Source organism: Eleginops maclovinus, chromosome 22 (assembly GCF_036324505.1).
Source record: "Eleginops maclovinus isolate JMC-PN-2008 ecotype Puerto Natales chromosome 22, JC_Emac_rtc_rv5, whole genome shotgun sequence".
NCBI lineage: Eukaryota > Metazoa > Chordata > Actinopteri > Perciformes > Eleginopidae > Eleginops > Eleginops maclovinus.
The window spans coordinates 2,359,009-2,374,169 of record NC_086370.1 but is presented as its reverse complement, the minus strand read 5'-3'; the positions used below and the strand labels follow the sequence as shown (position 1 = coordinate 2,374,169).

Here is a 15,161-nt window from a genome sequence, read left to right as displayed (position 1 = left end):
TACAGTGGAATAAGATCTGATCATGTTTCCATGCCCAACTGCTATTAATCCTTTATACTGCAGCATCATTTGAGTATGCACAGTATTTGAATATCTTGCTCAAAAATTTTAAAACGTGTCCTCCTTCCAGACATGGAGCCTCTATAGGTTTTAAATTATGAATTTTGTTTCTTTCTCTTATTTGCTGTGTTTCTGTTTTTGCCAGGAACACTGCTCCATAAAAAGGATCAGTTGGCCAACAAATGCAGCCAGATTTGATGGACAGCTTCATCCGGACGTCTCTGACCCGGCCCTTCAGTGTTTGCTCTTTCCTTATAACTGTCATCATATGATTTCCTGCTTTATCTCCAGTGTCTCCGGTCACTTCTGAATACAGTTTTGCCTCTTTTTGTGTTTAGTCTGTCTTCCCTGGTTCCAGGAGGTTTTCTTTCTTGTTTGGTGGCACATAGCATAATGCCCTTACAGTCTGTCTGTGCATCATCGATTGTGTGTCAGTGTCTCTTCTGTCCTGCCTCTCACCCCATCACAGGGTGTTTTATGGAGGATGGGGGGTGCTGTATATTGTACAGATATATATTTCTCCCAATAAGGACCATTTATGCTTTGTGGCTTTATAAAAATGTACCTTAACTTGATACATTTTGTCTCACGTGGCACCATTTACAAAGTTCTGTAGATGGACTAGGAGCCACAAAATCCCCCAGCATCCTAACACCTTGGGAATTAGTTAGCACCATCTTAAGCTCGTCATATGTATGTGTGTGTGTGTGTGTGTGTGTGTGTGTGTGTGTGTGTGTGTGTGTGTGTGTGTGTGTGTGTGTGTGTGTGTGTGTGTGTGTGTGTGTGTGTGTGTGTGTGTGTGTGTGTGTGTGTGAAAAGGTGTCTGTGGGTGGGTGGATGGTTTGTTTGTTTTGCAAGTATGAAGTATGAGTGGGGATGCAATATTGTTTGATGACAACCATTTTCCATCAACTCTTTCTCTGCTCATTTAATTATTGTATTTGCTATTATCGTTTCATACACATTTCTATGTGTTTTTATTTATTTTTGGAAGCACTGACATTTTTTATTGAGTAAAAAAATATATACATAAAGATATATACATGTTGTCTAATACTGAAGGTATGCACATGTTTAATTTGGGGTGAATCCGTCAGAGAGCTAATACTCACTCATGATCAAATATTTATATTTTGTCCTGTTTTAAAAAAAATTCAGTTGGGTTATAGCTAAAATATTTACAAAAGCTGTGTGGCATCACTAGTTACAATACATAGTTTTAGACTTTAGTCTTTCCAGCATCTGTGTCTGTGAGTATTGTTTAGTTTTGTTTAATGTGTAGATTTTTACCAAATAATCATATTATTTTTGTTTCCGGGTAAAGGGAACATGTTCTTACAATACTAAAAATTCACACACACACACACACACACACACACACACACACACACACACACACACACACACACACACACACACACACACACACACACACACACACACACACACACACACACACACACACACACACACTATTGCACTATTCTCTCGCCTTTGAAAACAAGGAAAATATTCATGGGACATATTTGAAAAAACAGATGAGAGCCACAGACAGAGTCAGGAAGTCATAAAGTTAGAGAAAACCTCAACATTTGGTTGGTGTTGGTCTTTTTAATGTGAATTGTTGATCAAAACAAAATATTAATTACATAAATCTTTACATTTGTTTTGCGAGTTTTGCATCTCACGGCCTCCATACACCATCCTTTCTCAGGGATTAAAGCGGTATAAATACAAATAATTAGCCGGAATGACACTGTATTTGTAAGTCCTTTCTCCAGACATGTCGCTCTCTTAGTTTACTGTTCAACAGCTGTAAGCAACTTAATCACCACAGCTCCCAGCAGGACTAATCTGCTGTAATTCTGCATCAGCCAATACAAATAAGATGAGGTTAAACGGAGAGCAGCGGCTTCACAGTCAGGCCTGCCGTGTTTCCAAACACTCCCAAAAGATTTGCTCTGATAAAGAAAGAAAATCCATCTGCTCTGACAAATGTTTGGCTGAGTGCTGAGAGAGGCGAAGAAAAAACGTGATTTATTTTCAAAGCTTTTATGATGCTTTCCATTGTTCCCCTCACGTTTTAGTCTCGATGCACACCATGACTGCCAATGGGGATGTAACTGTTGCAGAGACACAAAGGAACTGCTCAAATTACACCTGTGACAATTACTACAGCAAGGCGCTGTCTGCGCGACAAAAGAGTGTTATCTAAAACTACTCACAGAGAATGTACAGAAAAAATCAATTACTGCAGAGGCTTTGTTGCAGGTTTTAGGCTGTCTGGTATGTCACACTTGAAATGTATTGCCGACAACAGATTAGTGCGTCATTACTGCTATATTTTCTGTCTTTAAAATCACATAATTACATTTAGTACCATAAACACAAATGACCTCTGAGCTTTACGGCATTTCTCTATATACATACATAAAATGTCTTCAGTCCACATAATAATAATAATAATAATAATAATAATAATAATAATAATATATTATAATTATAATAATATATATAATAAGGTAGGACAATTTGCCAAGGCCTGATTGAGTTTCAGAAACACTGCACAGGAAAACAGTCATGTAATGCAAGTAGGGAGTTTCAGAAAGCTGGGTGTAGATGTAGAATCATCGAACTCCAGAGCCTGTTACGCATTACAGACACGGTGAAGAGGCACAAGAAAAACTGCAGGTTCGTTCATGGAAATTGTACATCTTCGGAAAAGCTCAGGGAATTGTATCAGGGAGGCAGAGCACCCTGAACAAAAGGTGTTGCAGAATGCGATGAAAAAACACCCTAGTGTCACATGCACTTTATTGTTCTTCTTCACATATTATCTGTTAACTCTCCTCCAGACGCTACAGCCCTGAAACAGCGTGTTGCTGTCGGCAGCATATTAGCTGAGCAGATTATCTGGAAACCCTCAGTGCCTAAAACCACTGGCCTGGGAGTATGAGGCTCTTACACCAGGAACCATCTCACAAAGGAATTAATCCCAATTATTAGCTTACTTGTTAGCATTTGTAAAGTTCAACAGCTCAGAAAAAGGTTCATTTGTATAATAGTTTGTTCACAAAACGCCATCAGTAACTACAACAGCCCATTTTATCAGGCACCAAGGATTTTGAGCTAAATGAGAATAAAGCAGGATAATATTCCACGCTGTGAAAACCATCACACTTTTCTTCAGCTCAGCTGCCAGTGGAGCCCTCGCATGGATGGAAAGAAGCTCTTTATGTGGAGGGTTCAAGAACAGCTTGCTCTCTTACTGTGGAACATAATCACCACATTTGTATACGTAAAGCAGGGCTTGGAATATAACTATTCATCTTCAGTTAGCATGTCGTCGTTCAGACATCAAGGATCTCCAAGGCCTGTGCTCAACATGGGCAACCTACCTTCTGTTAGAGAACCCAAAAGGCTTTGCCACAAAGTGCCAAGTAGCTCTGGGTGCAGGACAACAAAGAGCAGGCTTACAGTAGGCATTGAATGTGTCGAGGCATAGCAACAGTTGTTACTGCAGTTTGCTTTGACTGTGTTAACAGACTGGATGCCACAGTCATAGCAGCAGCGAATGCATAAGTCAAAAAATTCCATTTCCTCCTTTGAAGATTCAATCCCTTCATTTGATTGTGTGTCTAGAGCACATTTATTGCTAACCAGACATTAAACAGGTTCAGAGAACATCTGTCATTTCCGTTGAAATAACCCGGGCAGATCGGGGTCATGTTACAGTGCAGCGTTCAGCTCAGTGAAGACTGACTCTGAGGCCCTGTGTAAAAATGACGAGTGACATAGTGATGATAACGCTGGTGTGTGTGTGTGTGTGTGTGTGTGTGTGTGTGTGTGTGTGTGTGTGTGTGTGTGTGTGTGTGTGTGTGTGTGTGTGTGTGTGTGTGTGTGTGTGTGTGTGTGTGTGTGTGCAACATATGATGCACAGTAAGGAAAACCTATTCACTTTGTGGTGTAGAATAGTATGAGCCATATTCACCAAATCTAACCCAGCTGAGTACAGCAGAATCATTTGCTAGGTACTGTATATACATCATCCAGTAGCATTTAAAATCATATAAATAATTCTTGGCTGATGCGCAATTATCAATTGTTAGTGGCTTGAAAACATCTAAAACAGCAGTTCTTTGGAGAACGAAAAGGAGAAGATGGCACCAGTGATGACGGCTGCCGTGTCTTCAGCTCCTCTCCACCAGACTCAGAGACAGTTTCATTACTCAGGCCATAAGACTATTAAACACCTGAGCTCTGTAAAGTGCCTCCATAAGCATTCAACAGTTGTCATCTTTAATTTATTTATATAAATAGTCATTACTATAAAAAAAACTGTATTTAATTTGATGTTACTGTAGAATATTTAATTTTACATTCTGTTCTTGTCATGTTCTGTTTGTGTGTATATAGACTTCTGCCTGCACTATTTGTATTTATTTTTGAATTTGTTTTATTGTTTATGTCGTATATAATATGTTGCATTGTTGGAGGAGATCGGGACTTAAGATTTTCATTGCCATTCCTGTAGCTGCTGTGCATATGACAATAAAACTTTTGAATCTTGAGATAAAATAAATAAATTCTATACATTTGTTATAACCTACATTTTAATGATCGTTATTGGAGGCCCAACTCTGAGCACAGCAATATCTGTAAAGATATTTTCTACACCAAGTATTTTCCAGTGACATTCATTTATAATAACATGTGGATTTTTTCTTAAGCACTTTTTTTTTATTTAAAGGAGCTGGAAACTCATTTTTGATCTGACAACAGTATCCTGTAGTTTCTTAATTGTGTAGGTATCATACAACTTATATTAAACGTATACAGCCAGTTATAAATCTATATAAATTGTCCACAATTATTATAAATATTTATATATTAATGTATGTTTTATAAATCTTGAGAATGCATATTCATTTCTTGCACATGGGGGCCCAAAAAAACATTATATGTGACCTTTATGTAATATTTAAACAAGTCAAGCTTAAAGACTGTGAGTGACAAGCTATAATTAACTACTAAAATAAGAAGCCTTATTAGCAAGCTCACGCTTAGCATGTGTAAACTTATGATTTAAATCGAACAACTCATTTATTCTCCAATACCAATAAAGAATAGAAATAAATGAATTAAAGGGCCCTTATTATGCTATATTTCAGGTTGATGTTTATCATATTTATTTCCTGCCTCTCTTGTCTCTGTGCTTTTATGTTCAAAAGCTCTTTGTTTTTCTCATACTGCCTGTGCTGCAGCACCTCTTTTCACCCTCTGTCTGCAACCAGAGCGAAGTCTGCTCTGATTGCTCTGTTGTGACTGGTCAACCCCTTAGAGATGTTGTCGCTAGCCAATAGAAGTGCGAGTGTTCCATGTTACAGAAGTACCTGTAACACTTTACAGGAAAGGGGAAAGCCCAATAGCATCATAGCCTCTTCAAAACTCCTTGATATGAATTTCTCAGTCAAGCTACATCAGATATGTTCACAGAGAGTTTTAGTCATGTCTACTCTCTGCTGTTTCACTTAAATAACATGAAAGAATATAAAATATATCCACAGTAGTTATAGTCAAAACTCACACAATATATTGTAGTATTTTGGTATGGACAGTGCAGTGGTGAATGTAGCTTACTGTCTGCCTCCTTAAAATCTCCCTTGAAAATGTGGCAAAACATTTTTGGGGGAAATAAAACATGCGTGTTTGTGCTATACAACTATATGAGTGTTGAAGGTTAATAATAACGGGCAATTTGGGAATTTTGGAACAAACAGTTGTTATTTTAAAGGAATATCCCACACTGAATTCACTGAGACCCCTGTGTTCTGTTACCCTCACACCATACCACTTTTTTATTTCTCTTTTTTTGAGGCTGTAAGTAAGCAACCGTATTTTCATATAACAGTGTGCTGCTGCTTCAGATGCTGCACAGCTCTACCCTGTATTTCATCAGTTTCTCAGTCTGACTTGTCTAACAACATTCATTTGACTTAATGAAAACATTGTATCATCAACCTAATTTGCATTTTCTGAACTCAGCGTCTCTATGGTTTCTCCAAAGACAGCTAGTGAACACATAAACAAGGTCAAACAAACCCAGCGTCGCAGCAGGTAATGCACATTCAGTATAATTGTTGCTTATGTTATCCAACAAATATGATGAGAGGAAATTTCTACTTACTTAGTACTAAATTAACACTATATCTACCAGTCACAACTCAGGACTCTCTCCTCTCTTTTCGCAGTATCAGTGTTTTTAGTTTTCTGGTATTTAATGCTTCTCACAATTTGTACAGGATTTGCACTGCACTGAAACATCTGGAACGTTGACTTTAATTAAATGTAGTAGGTTAGTTGAATGCAATAATACAAATATTAGGTTTAACTTAATATTATTGCTTTCAACGAACCTAATACAGCTATGTGAAATCTGTTGACATAATACATTTAATTAAAGTCAACATTTTTTCAGTGAGCAATGTATCTGTTGTCCTGCGTTGTTTACAAAGCTGATAAGCAGGAACGGGCTCTTACATTTTGCCAATCTAACAATTGAAATTTCATAAAGCATTTCAAGAGATAACTTGCCGTTAACTATAGGCAAAATTCTTGACACATTGCGGCACTGAGTGTGTGATGTTTTTTGGGAATGTGGAAACTGAACACATCAGTCTTTTCTCCTGCTCAGCCATTGTGTGTCGCTGAGAGGCCAAGACGCTGCATCCTTGTTCTATTTCCCAGGCTGGGGCTCTGCGCACAGCCTGAAAAGCCCAGGTCTCCTTTAGTCGCTCCCTTTTTAGCCTCTTTTTTACCTTTCTCAAACAATGGATCCTGCCTCTCTTCAAGCAGCAGCCCCCCAAACACTCAGTGAATAAAGTTAGTCCAACATGCGCCCTTAAACCCACCCCGAGACTGCTGCTGGGCAGCCACACTCGCAGAATTGTTTGTTAATAGTCCAATTAGATAATTGCCATCTTTCACTCCTTTTCCTCTCTGTTTCCCATAAAGGCATGAATGGCACTCAGGGAGGGGGGCAGATTGAAGAGGGCTTCTGGCCAGCTAAGGTGACAAGAAGGGCTAGAGAATGCTCCTTGCACTGGGCCACGGGTTTGAATTGAATCATTGTGGCCTAATCAATGGTCTTATTGGATTACTGGCCACTGCTGTGTTCAGAGATATTGTTGCACTGACAATGAAAATAGCTAAGAGTTGGTGGTTGGATGGGTGGGTGGGTAGTGGGCTGGAAGCGAGTGGTGGAGAGAGGTTGGGGCCATTCCAGAGGTATGCGTGTGAGAGAGAGAGTGTAGGCAGCCTAAACACTAATGACAAGCTTTGTTTCCCTTTTTGTCTTTTCCAAATGTGCAGGTTAAGATTATGAGAGCTAAGGATGGCCTCTGGGGTGCAATCATTTGAATACTGAAGGATGTGGCGTTAGCGGCCAGGACCTCCATAGGTGAAGTGCGTTGTCTCTGAATGAACACGGGAAACTTTAACACATTCCCTGTTAAAGCCTGGCGCCGTCGCAGTGTTCTAACTGGCCGGCTCGTCGACGCCTTGATAAATTGTGATCGGCGAGGATTTGTATGTTATCCTTTTCCCCTGTCTCTCTCTCTCTCCCAATCTCTGGCTCGCTCCCAGTGTCTCCTGCCTACAAGAGCATAGTGGTGAGATCCACACATTGCAGAATTCCGTTGATTAGTGAGAGAGTCTAAGGGAAAAACAGGATTAAAGTTTGCTGACATGCTGTGGCAATCAGGTGCGCTGTGAAAAGACGGGGGAAAAATGTCTGGCTATGTTCCGTGGAAGGAAGAACGAAGCACCTGGGAACTTACTGTAGGTACGGAAGAGTTTTACCTCTGTGATGTGTGCCTTCATGTGGGGTTCACTGAGGCTTGGTTGCGAGGCAAGACCAATCATTTGTCTTGAATCTCTGGGCTGGGAGCAGGCAAACTGAGGGGGACGGGACAAGCGAACTCCTCTATCAAGACCTGATCTATTTCCCAAAACAATTCAGTGTATTCATGAGGTTATGCAAATTTGGAGCCAGCAAAATTACCGTAATCAATTGAAACAGCGAGTGCGCATCCATGGCTGTGATTATTTGGAGATCATCTATCAGCCCGATGTCTATGTAACGAGGAAAGGGGCTCATTGAATAACTGTTGAGTTTCACTGAGAAGTCCATGATCATTGGGCAAGGGACTTTGCTCAGTGATAATAGGGCTCCTTGGTCGACGGACGGAAGTATTTCACCAAACATTAGATAGCTGTCTCTGCCCTGCTGAAAGGTGCTGCTTTGAAACTAAACCCCACACTGTCCAGACAATCTAGTGCACCGTGTTCTCCGTAATCTCCTTTTTTTCCCCACCTGACAAAAGGAAAAAAGAGGCGTACAAGCCACAGGTCCGAGAGGATAAACTGAGCATGGAGGTCAGGTACAACCAAGAGACGGAAGGGATGGGACTGAAGAATGGACTACAGAAGGGGAAAGATGACAAGGACTCCCAGGGAAGCTTGTCCAAAAGCTTCCTGAAGGAGCAGCAGGACTCCTTTTCTCCCTCTGGGACCGTGGACAACTGCGAGAAGAGCCGGGGGAGCACGGGGGACCCGGACTACTGCCGGAGAATACTGGTCCGAGGTAATGCTGGGGGCTTCTTCGTTTTTTGACTTGCAGTGTCGTACTTCAGAGATCATAAAGATTAATCAGACAAAACATTGTTTAAACTTGGGTTACATTACATGCGTTTAAAACATTGGAGATAAGAGAGTAGCTTCAGGAACCTCGTGATCAAAAAGTTGACAAATAGGATTTCCCTTCATCTAAAATTGATAGCAAAATAACCCCCTTACAAATAAATTAAACATTAAGAATGAAGCCTTTTTAAATCACAATTATAGATAAGTATCTTAAATTATAAGCAAATCAAACTGCGTGAACAAAACAATTCTTTCTTTTCATTTTAGTCACAAGAGTTACCACGAGGATGGTTAAATGTTGTCTTTAGATCGCATACTTAGATAATACCTAATACATTTTAAAGTCATGTTTATTGATAATTATTATGATATTATTATTATGATAAAAGAACAATTCACTTTAGAAAGGTACATTTAAGTGTGTGAAAGGTCACACTTTTAACAGAAGAATTCCTACAGGGTTTATTTTGTACGTGCTGCATTAAACTTTGTAGTTGATATTCACAAGATTCAAAATGATCTAAACAAAAGCAGAAGGCGACAGGAGGAGTTTGTTTTTACGGATATTTGAGTTCATAAATACTGTGCAACTGTGTGTATGAGTCACAGTTGCCCTCATAGAGTGATTTATGTGAATTGTAATTCGGTCAAAATCTAATATTAATATAATTTATAAAACAACCAAAACTGTGGATTTGTAGAGAAAAACTTAATTAAACAGAGCAGCCTCACCAACTTCAATATAGAGAAACAAGAAAATAATTATGAAATGATTGAATGCAGCCACATTTATTTAGCACACAGTCAAATTTAGTCAATTAATTATATTTTAAAAGAAACAGAAGACCCTTTTTGCTTTATTTTGTATGCTACCTCTTTTATTGTTATCTCTCTCAGGTTGTAACACGAGTATTCCACATCAGTGAACTGACATGAAACACATGTCTGTCAGTCTGGTTTCATTTGTATCTTTACTCATTATGTGTTCAAATTGGTAAACACTTGAATACATATAAATGTATATTAACAAAGAAATGTCAGATATTAATGTTGATTTGGATTTCCCATAATAATTACAAACATAGGATGATGTTCACTCATGGATTTAAAGCATAATTTAAAAAATATGTTATTCTATATATAAGTACATCATGTTACATTAATTCCAAATGCATTTATTTAATAAATAAAATCTGAATTTGAGTCAATACTATAATTCTCCGGACCTCCACTGTGCTCCTACTACTACTTTTATAACTACTACGACTACTACTACTACTACTACGACTACTACTACTACTACTACTACTACTAATAATAATAATAATAATAATAATAATAATAATAATAATAATAATAATAATAATAATAATAATAATAATGATAATAATAATGATAATGATAATGATAACAATGCACATGACCGGTGTGCTCCCTGAATAAATAGCATGTCTCCGTTGTAATTGTCACTGTCTCTTTGTTGCAGATGCTAAAGGCTCTATCCGAGAGATTATCCTGCCTAAGGGTTTGGATCTGGACCGGCCCAAGCGGACCCGCACCTCCTTCACAGCAGAGCAGCTGTACCGGCTGGAGATGGAGTTCCAGAGGTGTCAGTACGTGGTCGGGAGGGAACGCACAGAACTGGCCCGCCAGCTCAACCTGTCTGAAACTCAGGTATGAATGCATTGAACACACCGGATACATTCTTTAGAAATTATACAGTTTGAATCCGAAATGCATGAGCCCTAACAGGTGCCTTTGTTTTAATTAATAAAGTTATAATGCAAAGTCTAAATACATCTGTTTTTTAATTTAAATACCATCTTCTATTTTCAATTCAGATAATCATATTACCATCTTATATTATTTGTCACGGAGAAAGGTGAATTTACACAAACAATTTCACGTTATTACATAATTAAGTCAATTTTAGAAGATTGTTTGTATTATATTGTATTTTAAAGGTGCCATCATTTACCATCCATATACCAAGCGGTATTCTCACACACAAAATTACAAAAGGCCTGTTTTCCCGGCGCTACAGATGTAAACAATAATTTTATGGCACCAATAATCAATACAAATCTGAAGTGTTGTTGTTGAGTGTTAGTATTCATAGGCAGGTTTATTAATTAACGAGTGCTTGCTGCTTCCTATTCAGTGTTTTGAATACGCAACACTATGCATTTAAGGATTTCACGCTGAATTATTTCTTATTGTAAGCACACTGAAAAAAATGACTTTGACTTTAATTAAAAGCAATAATGTTACGTTTGAATAGGAAATATAAGTTTTAACTTTATAGTATTGCTTTCAACTACCTTAATACAGGTATGTGAATGTTGTTGACATATTATATTTAATGAAAGTCAACGGCTCAGTTTTTTTTGGTGTATACATTTAAAGTAAATGCACTGCCGTTTTAAATTAGAAAATTAAATGTGCATCAATATAGATTATGGAGTGTTTGACATTGTAACCTGAAGCTGCTGAAATAGCAGATAAAAGGCTTCCTCCTGATGTCATGTGAGGGGTCAGCAGTGGGTTGCAGGGTGTGTGTCGGCAGGTCAGACAGTGTGATTTGGACTTCAGAGGACATGAGCATTTGTTTGTGTTCAGCTTGAGTCTCATTCATCTTCGGATTGTTTGTTTTAAATGTGCAAAGTGCCATGGGTTGGTGTGTGGTGCTGATGTGTCGTGGCTTTCAGCGCGGCGGCAGAGGTTGACCTTGAGTGAAGGTCTGCGAGAGGTCAAGCTTTCTCACAAAACCACAACACAACTCTGATCTGTGTGTTGATGAACAACTTGCTCACAGTTTCATTTTACTTACTTATTCCCTTTTTATATTTTACTTTTTCAAAACAGTTTCCTATATTTCTCTTTTTTTGTTTCAATACAAAGTAATTAAGTGCCTGAAATTTGTTTTTGCTCACATACAGGTAATATAGAAAATGACCTTTGCTCCCTACTCATGCAGGACAAAGACTCAGGATTTTCTCCCAGAGTCTGATTCATGTCCTTATGAAATGCCTTTTAATGACAACATGGTGAAATTAATATTGTGTTCCCTGGTACTCACGGGTGCTGCATTAAAGAGTGACAGCCATTTGCCGAGTGCACAGCTAATCATCTTTGTTTGAGCGACCAGCTTCACCTTGTTGTATTTGCACTGACAATGTCACCTCTGAAATGAGCAAGATGTTTCTCGTGAGCAGTCTGCACCAGCAAACAGAACTGTTGGATTTTTTTTTAATGTGTGATGTTATCAGCTAGAGAAGAGTTAATCCACCCACTGAAGGGAAGGCAGAAATCCGATGTGATCAGACTATCGCTGGGATCAAGATGGTGGCTGGATAGCTTCATACAGAACACATTTAGTTCAATGTTAAAACAATCAGGTGTGATTACTGGTACAAATCATACAACCGTTTTTTTTATTTTGACATGTATTCAATGAAGATCATGTGAAACTGAATAATTAATAAATTAGAATAATTTAATGGATCAGTTGAGTGAGATGGATGACTAATTGATAAATAATCACGAAGAGTGCATTCCTTTTTTCATTCTTCCATATTGAGCTGCAAGTGTTTTTTGTACTACTTTGCCCTTATTCAATATACTGTACATAGATACTCCATGCCAAATCTAAGCACTGGGAAAAAAACATTTGCAACATTTCTAGAACAGATAGAAAAGATCAGAACCGTCTAAGATTTCCAAAGAAGACATTTAGGATTTCTTCATTTATTATGAGGTTCTAATTCTACAGGCGGAATCCCATGGTGCTAAAAGACAGCCATTGAAGTCCTGCTTACCATTTTGAATTTGAAGGTATTGAGAATAATTCTCTTTTGGTAGGGCTTCCTTGCAGTTAAAATTTGAAGTTAATCTTGAATATCTAATGATGACCAACAACTTAAAATATATCATGCAGAAATTCAAATGATTTTTAGTCTATAATTTTTTTTCTAAGAAAACATTATACTAAGATGTTCAATTAACTAAAATGTTAAACACAGAAATACCTTAAGCTTATTATTGTTTGGAGGGTTTAGATTTTTTAGCTCAATAGCTAACTCAAACAACACACTCATTATAATTTCAGCTCTAAATAAAATGACACCATCCACAATTCTGCCACATGATCACAACATCAACAAGAAAGAAACAGTCAAATAATTGTATCTGTTCTTTGATAGGCAAATTTACAAAGTGCCACATCTGATTTATTTTTTTAGATCTGACCAGATCGCAAAAAAAATGTGCATGTGGCATTCATCTTCCGTACATTTCCATGTAGGTTTCAAAGACAAAAGGAACATGAGAGATGAGACCTGGATCTGAACTGGTTTTAGTGTAAAAGGATCAGAGAGTTTAGCAGTGAAGAATATCACTGAGAAACGTTTGATTGAATTAACATCCTGCTAACAGCCCTGTCCTCTGTGAATACAATCACTGCAGCTTCTGATCACTGTGTGTGTGTGTGTGTGTGTGTGTGTGTGTGTGTGTGTGTGTGTGTGTGTGTGTGTGTGTGTGTGTGTGTGTGTGTGTGTGTGTGTGTGTGTGTGTGTGTGTGTGTGTGTGTGTGTGTGTGTGTGTACTGAAAAAAAACCAGAATCTTTGACTTTAATTAAATGATGTAAACATAATTCACAAAATGGTATTAGGTTGGTTGAAAGCAGTGAGTTAAATTGAACCTAATATTTTTTATTTTAACTTCATAATACTTTTTCCAGCTAATCTAATATAGTTATGTGAAATCAGTTGATACAATACATTCAATTAAAGTGAACATTTCTGTGTTTTCACCAACAGACATGTTTTGTTTTTTAAAGACTCTTTGGCAGCCAGTACCTTTATTGTAGAGACAGAGTTGAAACAGGGACACAGATAGAATGACATGCAGCACATGGTCCTGAGCCGAACTCATACCAGGGAACTCGGCTTTGGGGCCGCCAGCTCTACCAACTGCGCAGATGCGTATGTTTTTTAATGCTGTATTTACTGTTGATGTTAAAATCCAAACATTTACCTCTGTAATCTATCTTTTTAAGGGAATATATATAATAAATATGACCTGCAGTATGGTAACCTACATATTACAAACCTCTCTTATCTGCGTTCTTTTCCAGGTGAAGGTCTGGTTCCAGAACCGGCGCACTAAGCAGAAGAAGGACCAAGGGAAGGACTCAGAGCTGCGTTCGGTGGTCTCAGAGACCGCGGCCACCTGCAGTGTGCTCAGACTGCTGGAGCAGGGCCGGCTTCTGACCCCCCCGGGCCTGCCGGGCATCTTGCCCCACTGCGGCAGTGGCACCCTGGGCTCCGCCCTGCGCCCCCCCTCCATGGCCATGGCCAGCAACAGCAGCAGTAGCAGCAGCAGCGGTGGCAGCACCGGCACGGCGGGGGGCAGCCCTCCTCTGCCGGCTGTCAGCAGCTCAGGGACAGTGGCCGGCCTCTTCAGCTTCCCCATGCCCTCCTTACTCAGCGGCGTCGCCAACCGCATCTCCTCCAACCCCCTGTCCATGGCCGGATCGTTGGCAGGGAACCTGCAGGAACTTTCCGCCCGCTACTTGAGCTCCTCTGCTTTTGAGCCTTACTCGCGGACCAATGGCAAAGAATCCATGGACAAGAAGATTCTGGAATGATGCTTTGTTTTCACACAGACAGATTCCTGTTTCCTCTGGACACATTTTGGTTGTTTTCTGGCTTTCACTGTCTTTGTTTGGTTTTGCTCATTCTCTTTCATCTGTGTCTGTTATGCTCTGTAGCAGTTCATGTATTCCAGTTGCACATCTGGCGTCTTACAAGCACAAGCTCATCTAACAAAGACATGGGGGCATTGGAAAGATTTTGCACAAAATGTTAGTGTAGGTCTTTGTTACAGAGGTTTAGAATGACTCTGACACTCTGAGGGATCTTTCAGGTTGTTGGCAAACATGTTTAGTCCTATCTATGAATCCAAAAATAAGAATATACACAGGCCCAGAGAATATGGCTGCTTCCTATACCACAAAAGCTTTTTCGCTGCAAAGAATTGGTAAATATTGCAAAGCAGGAAGTATAGGAGCAATGAAACCTTTCTGAATCGTGTTTAATTGATTGAATTTGTTGGGTAGATATGCCACTAAAGTGAGTAGATGTAGATAAAGAAAGAGAGTTGTCAAACACTTAAGCAGCCATTTGTTGGATCTAATCAGCAAATTTTAAAAATGCAGCATTATGAAAAACTAGCAAGGCCAATTTCTCATCACAGAATCGGGGGGATAAAAAGACCCTCTGTAATAAGGTCACCACAAGGCCAGCGTAAGCACAAACTCAATGCATCTGACCCATCAATTCAAAATGCTGATGAAGATACCTCGTAAAATGAATCTCACAAAAATATCTTTTATATA

The 15,161-nt window shown here is 38.9% G+C and overlaps 1 protein-coding gene across 1 annotated transcript; it reads left to right on the top strand.

Annotated features, from left to right (window-relative positions):
* The first annotated feature begins 7,773 nt into the window (after positions 1-7,773).
* vax1 (ventral anterior homeobox 1) lies at positions 7,774-14,411 on the top strand. The gene is made up of 3 exons (XM_063875394.1): positions 7,774-8,704; positions 10,250-10,437; positions 13,899-14,411. The coding sequence occupies exons 1-3, from the start codon at positions 8,491-8,493 to the stop codon at positions 14,409-14,411; spliced, it is 915 nt and encodes a 304-aa protein (XP_063731464.1). The 5' UTR covers positions 7,774-8,490.
* The last annotated feature ends 750 nt before the right edge of the window (positions 14,412-15,161 follow it).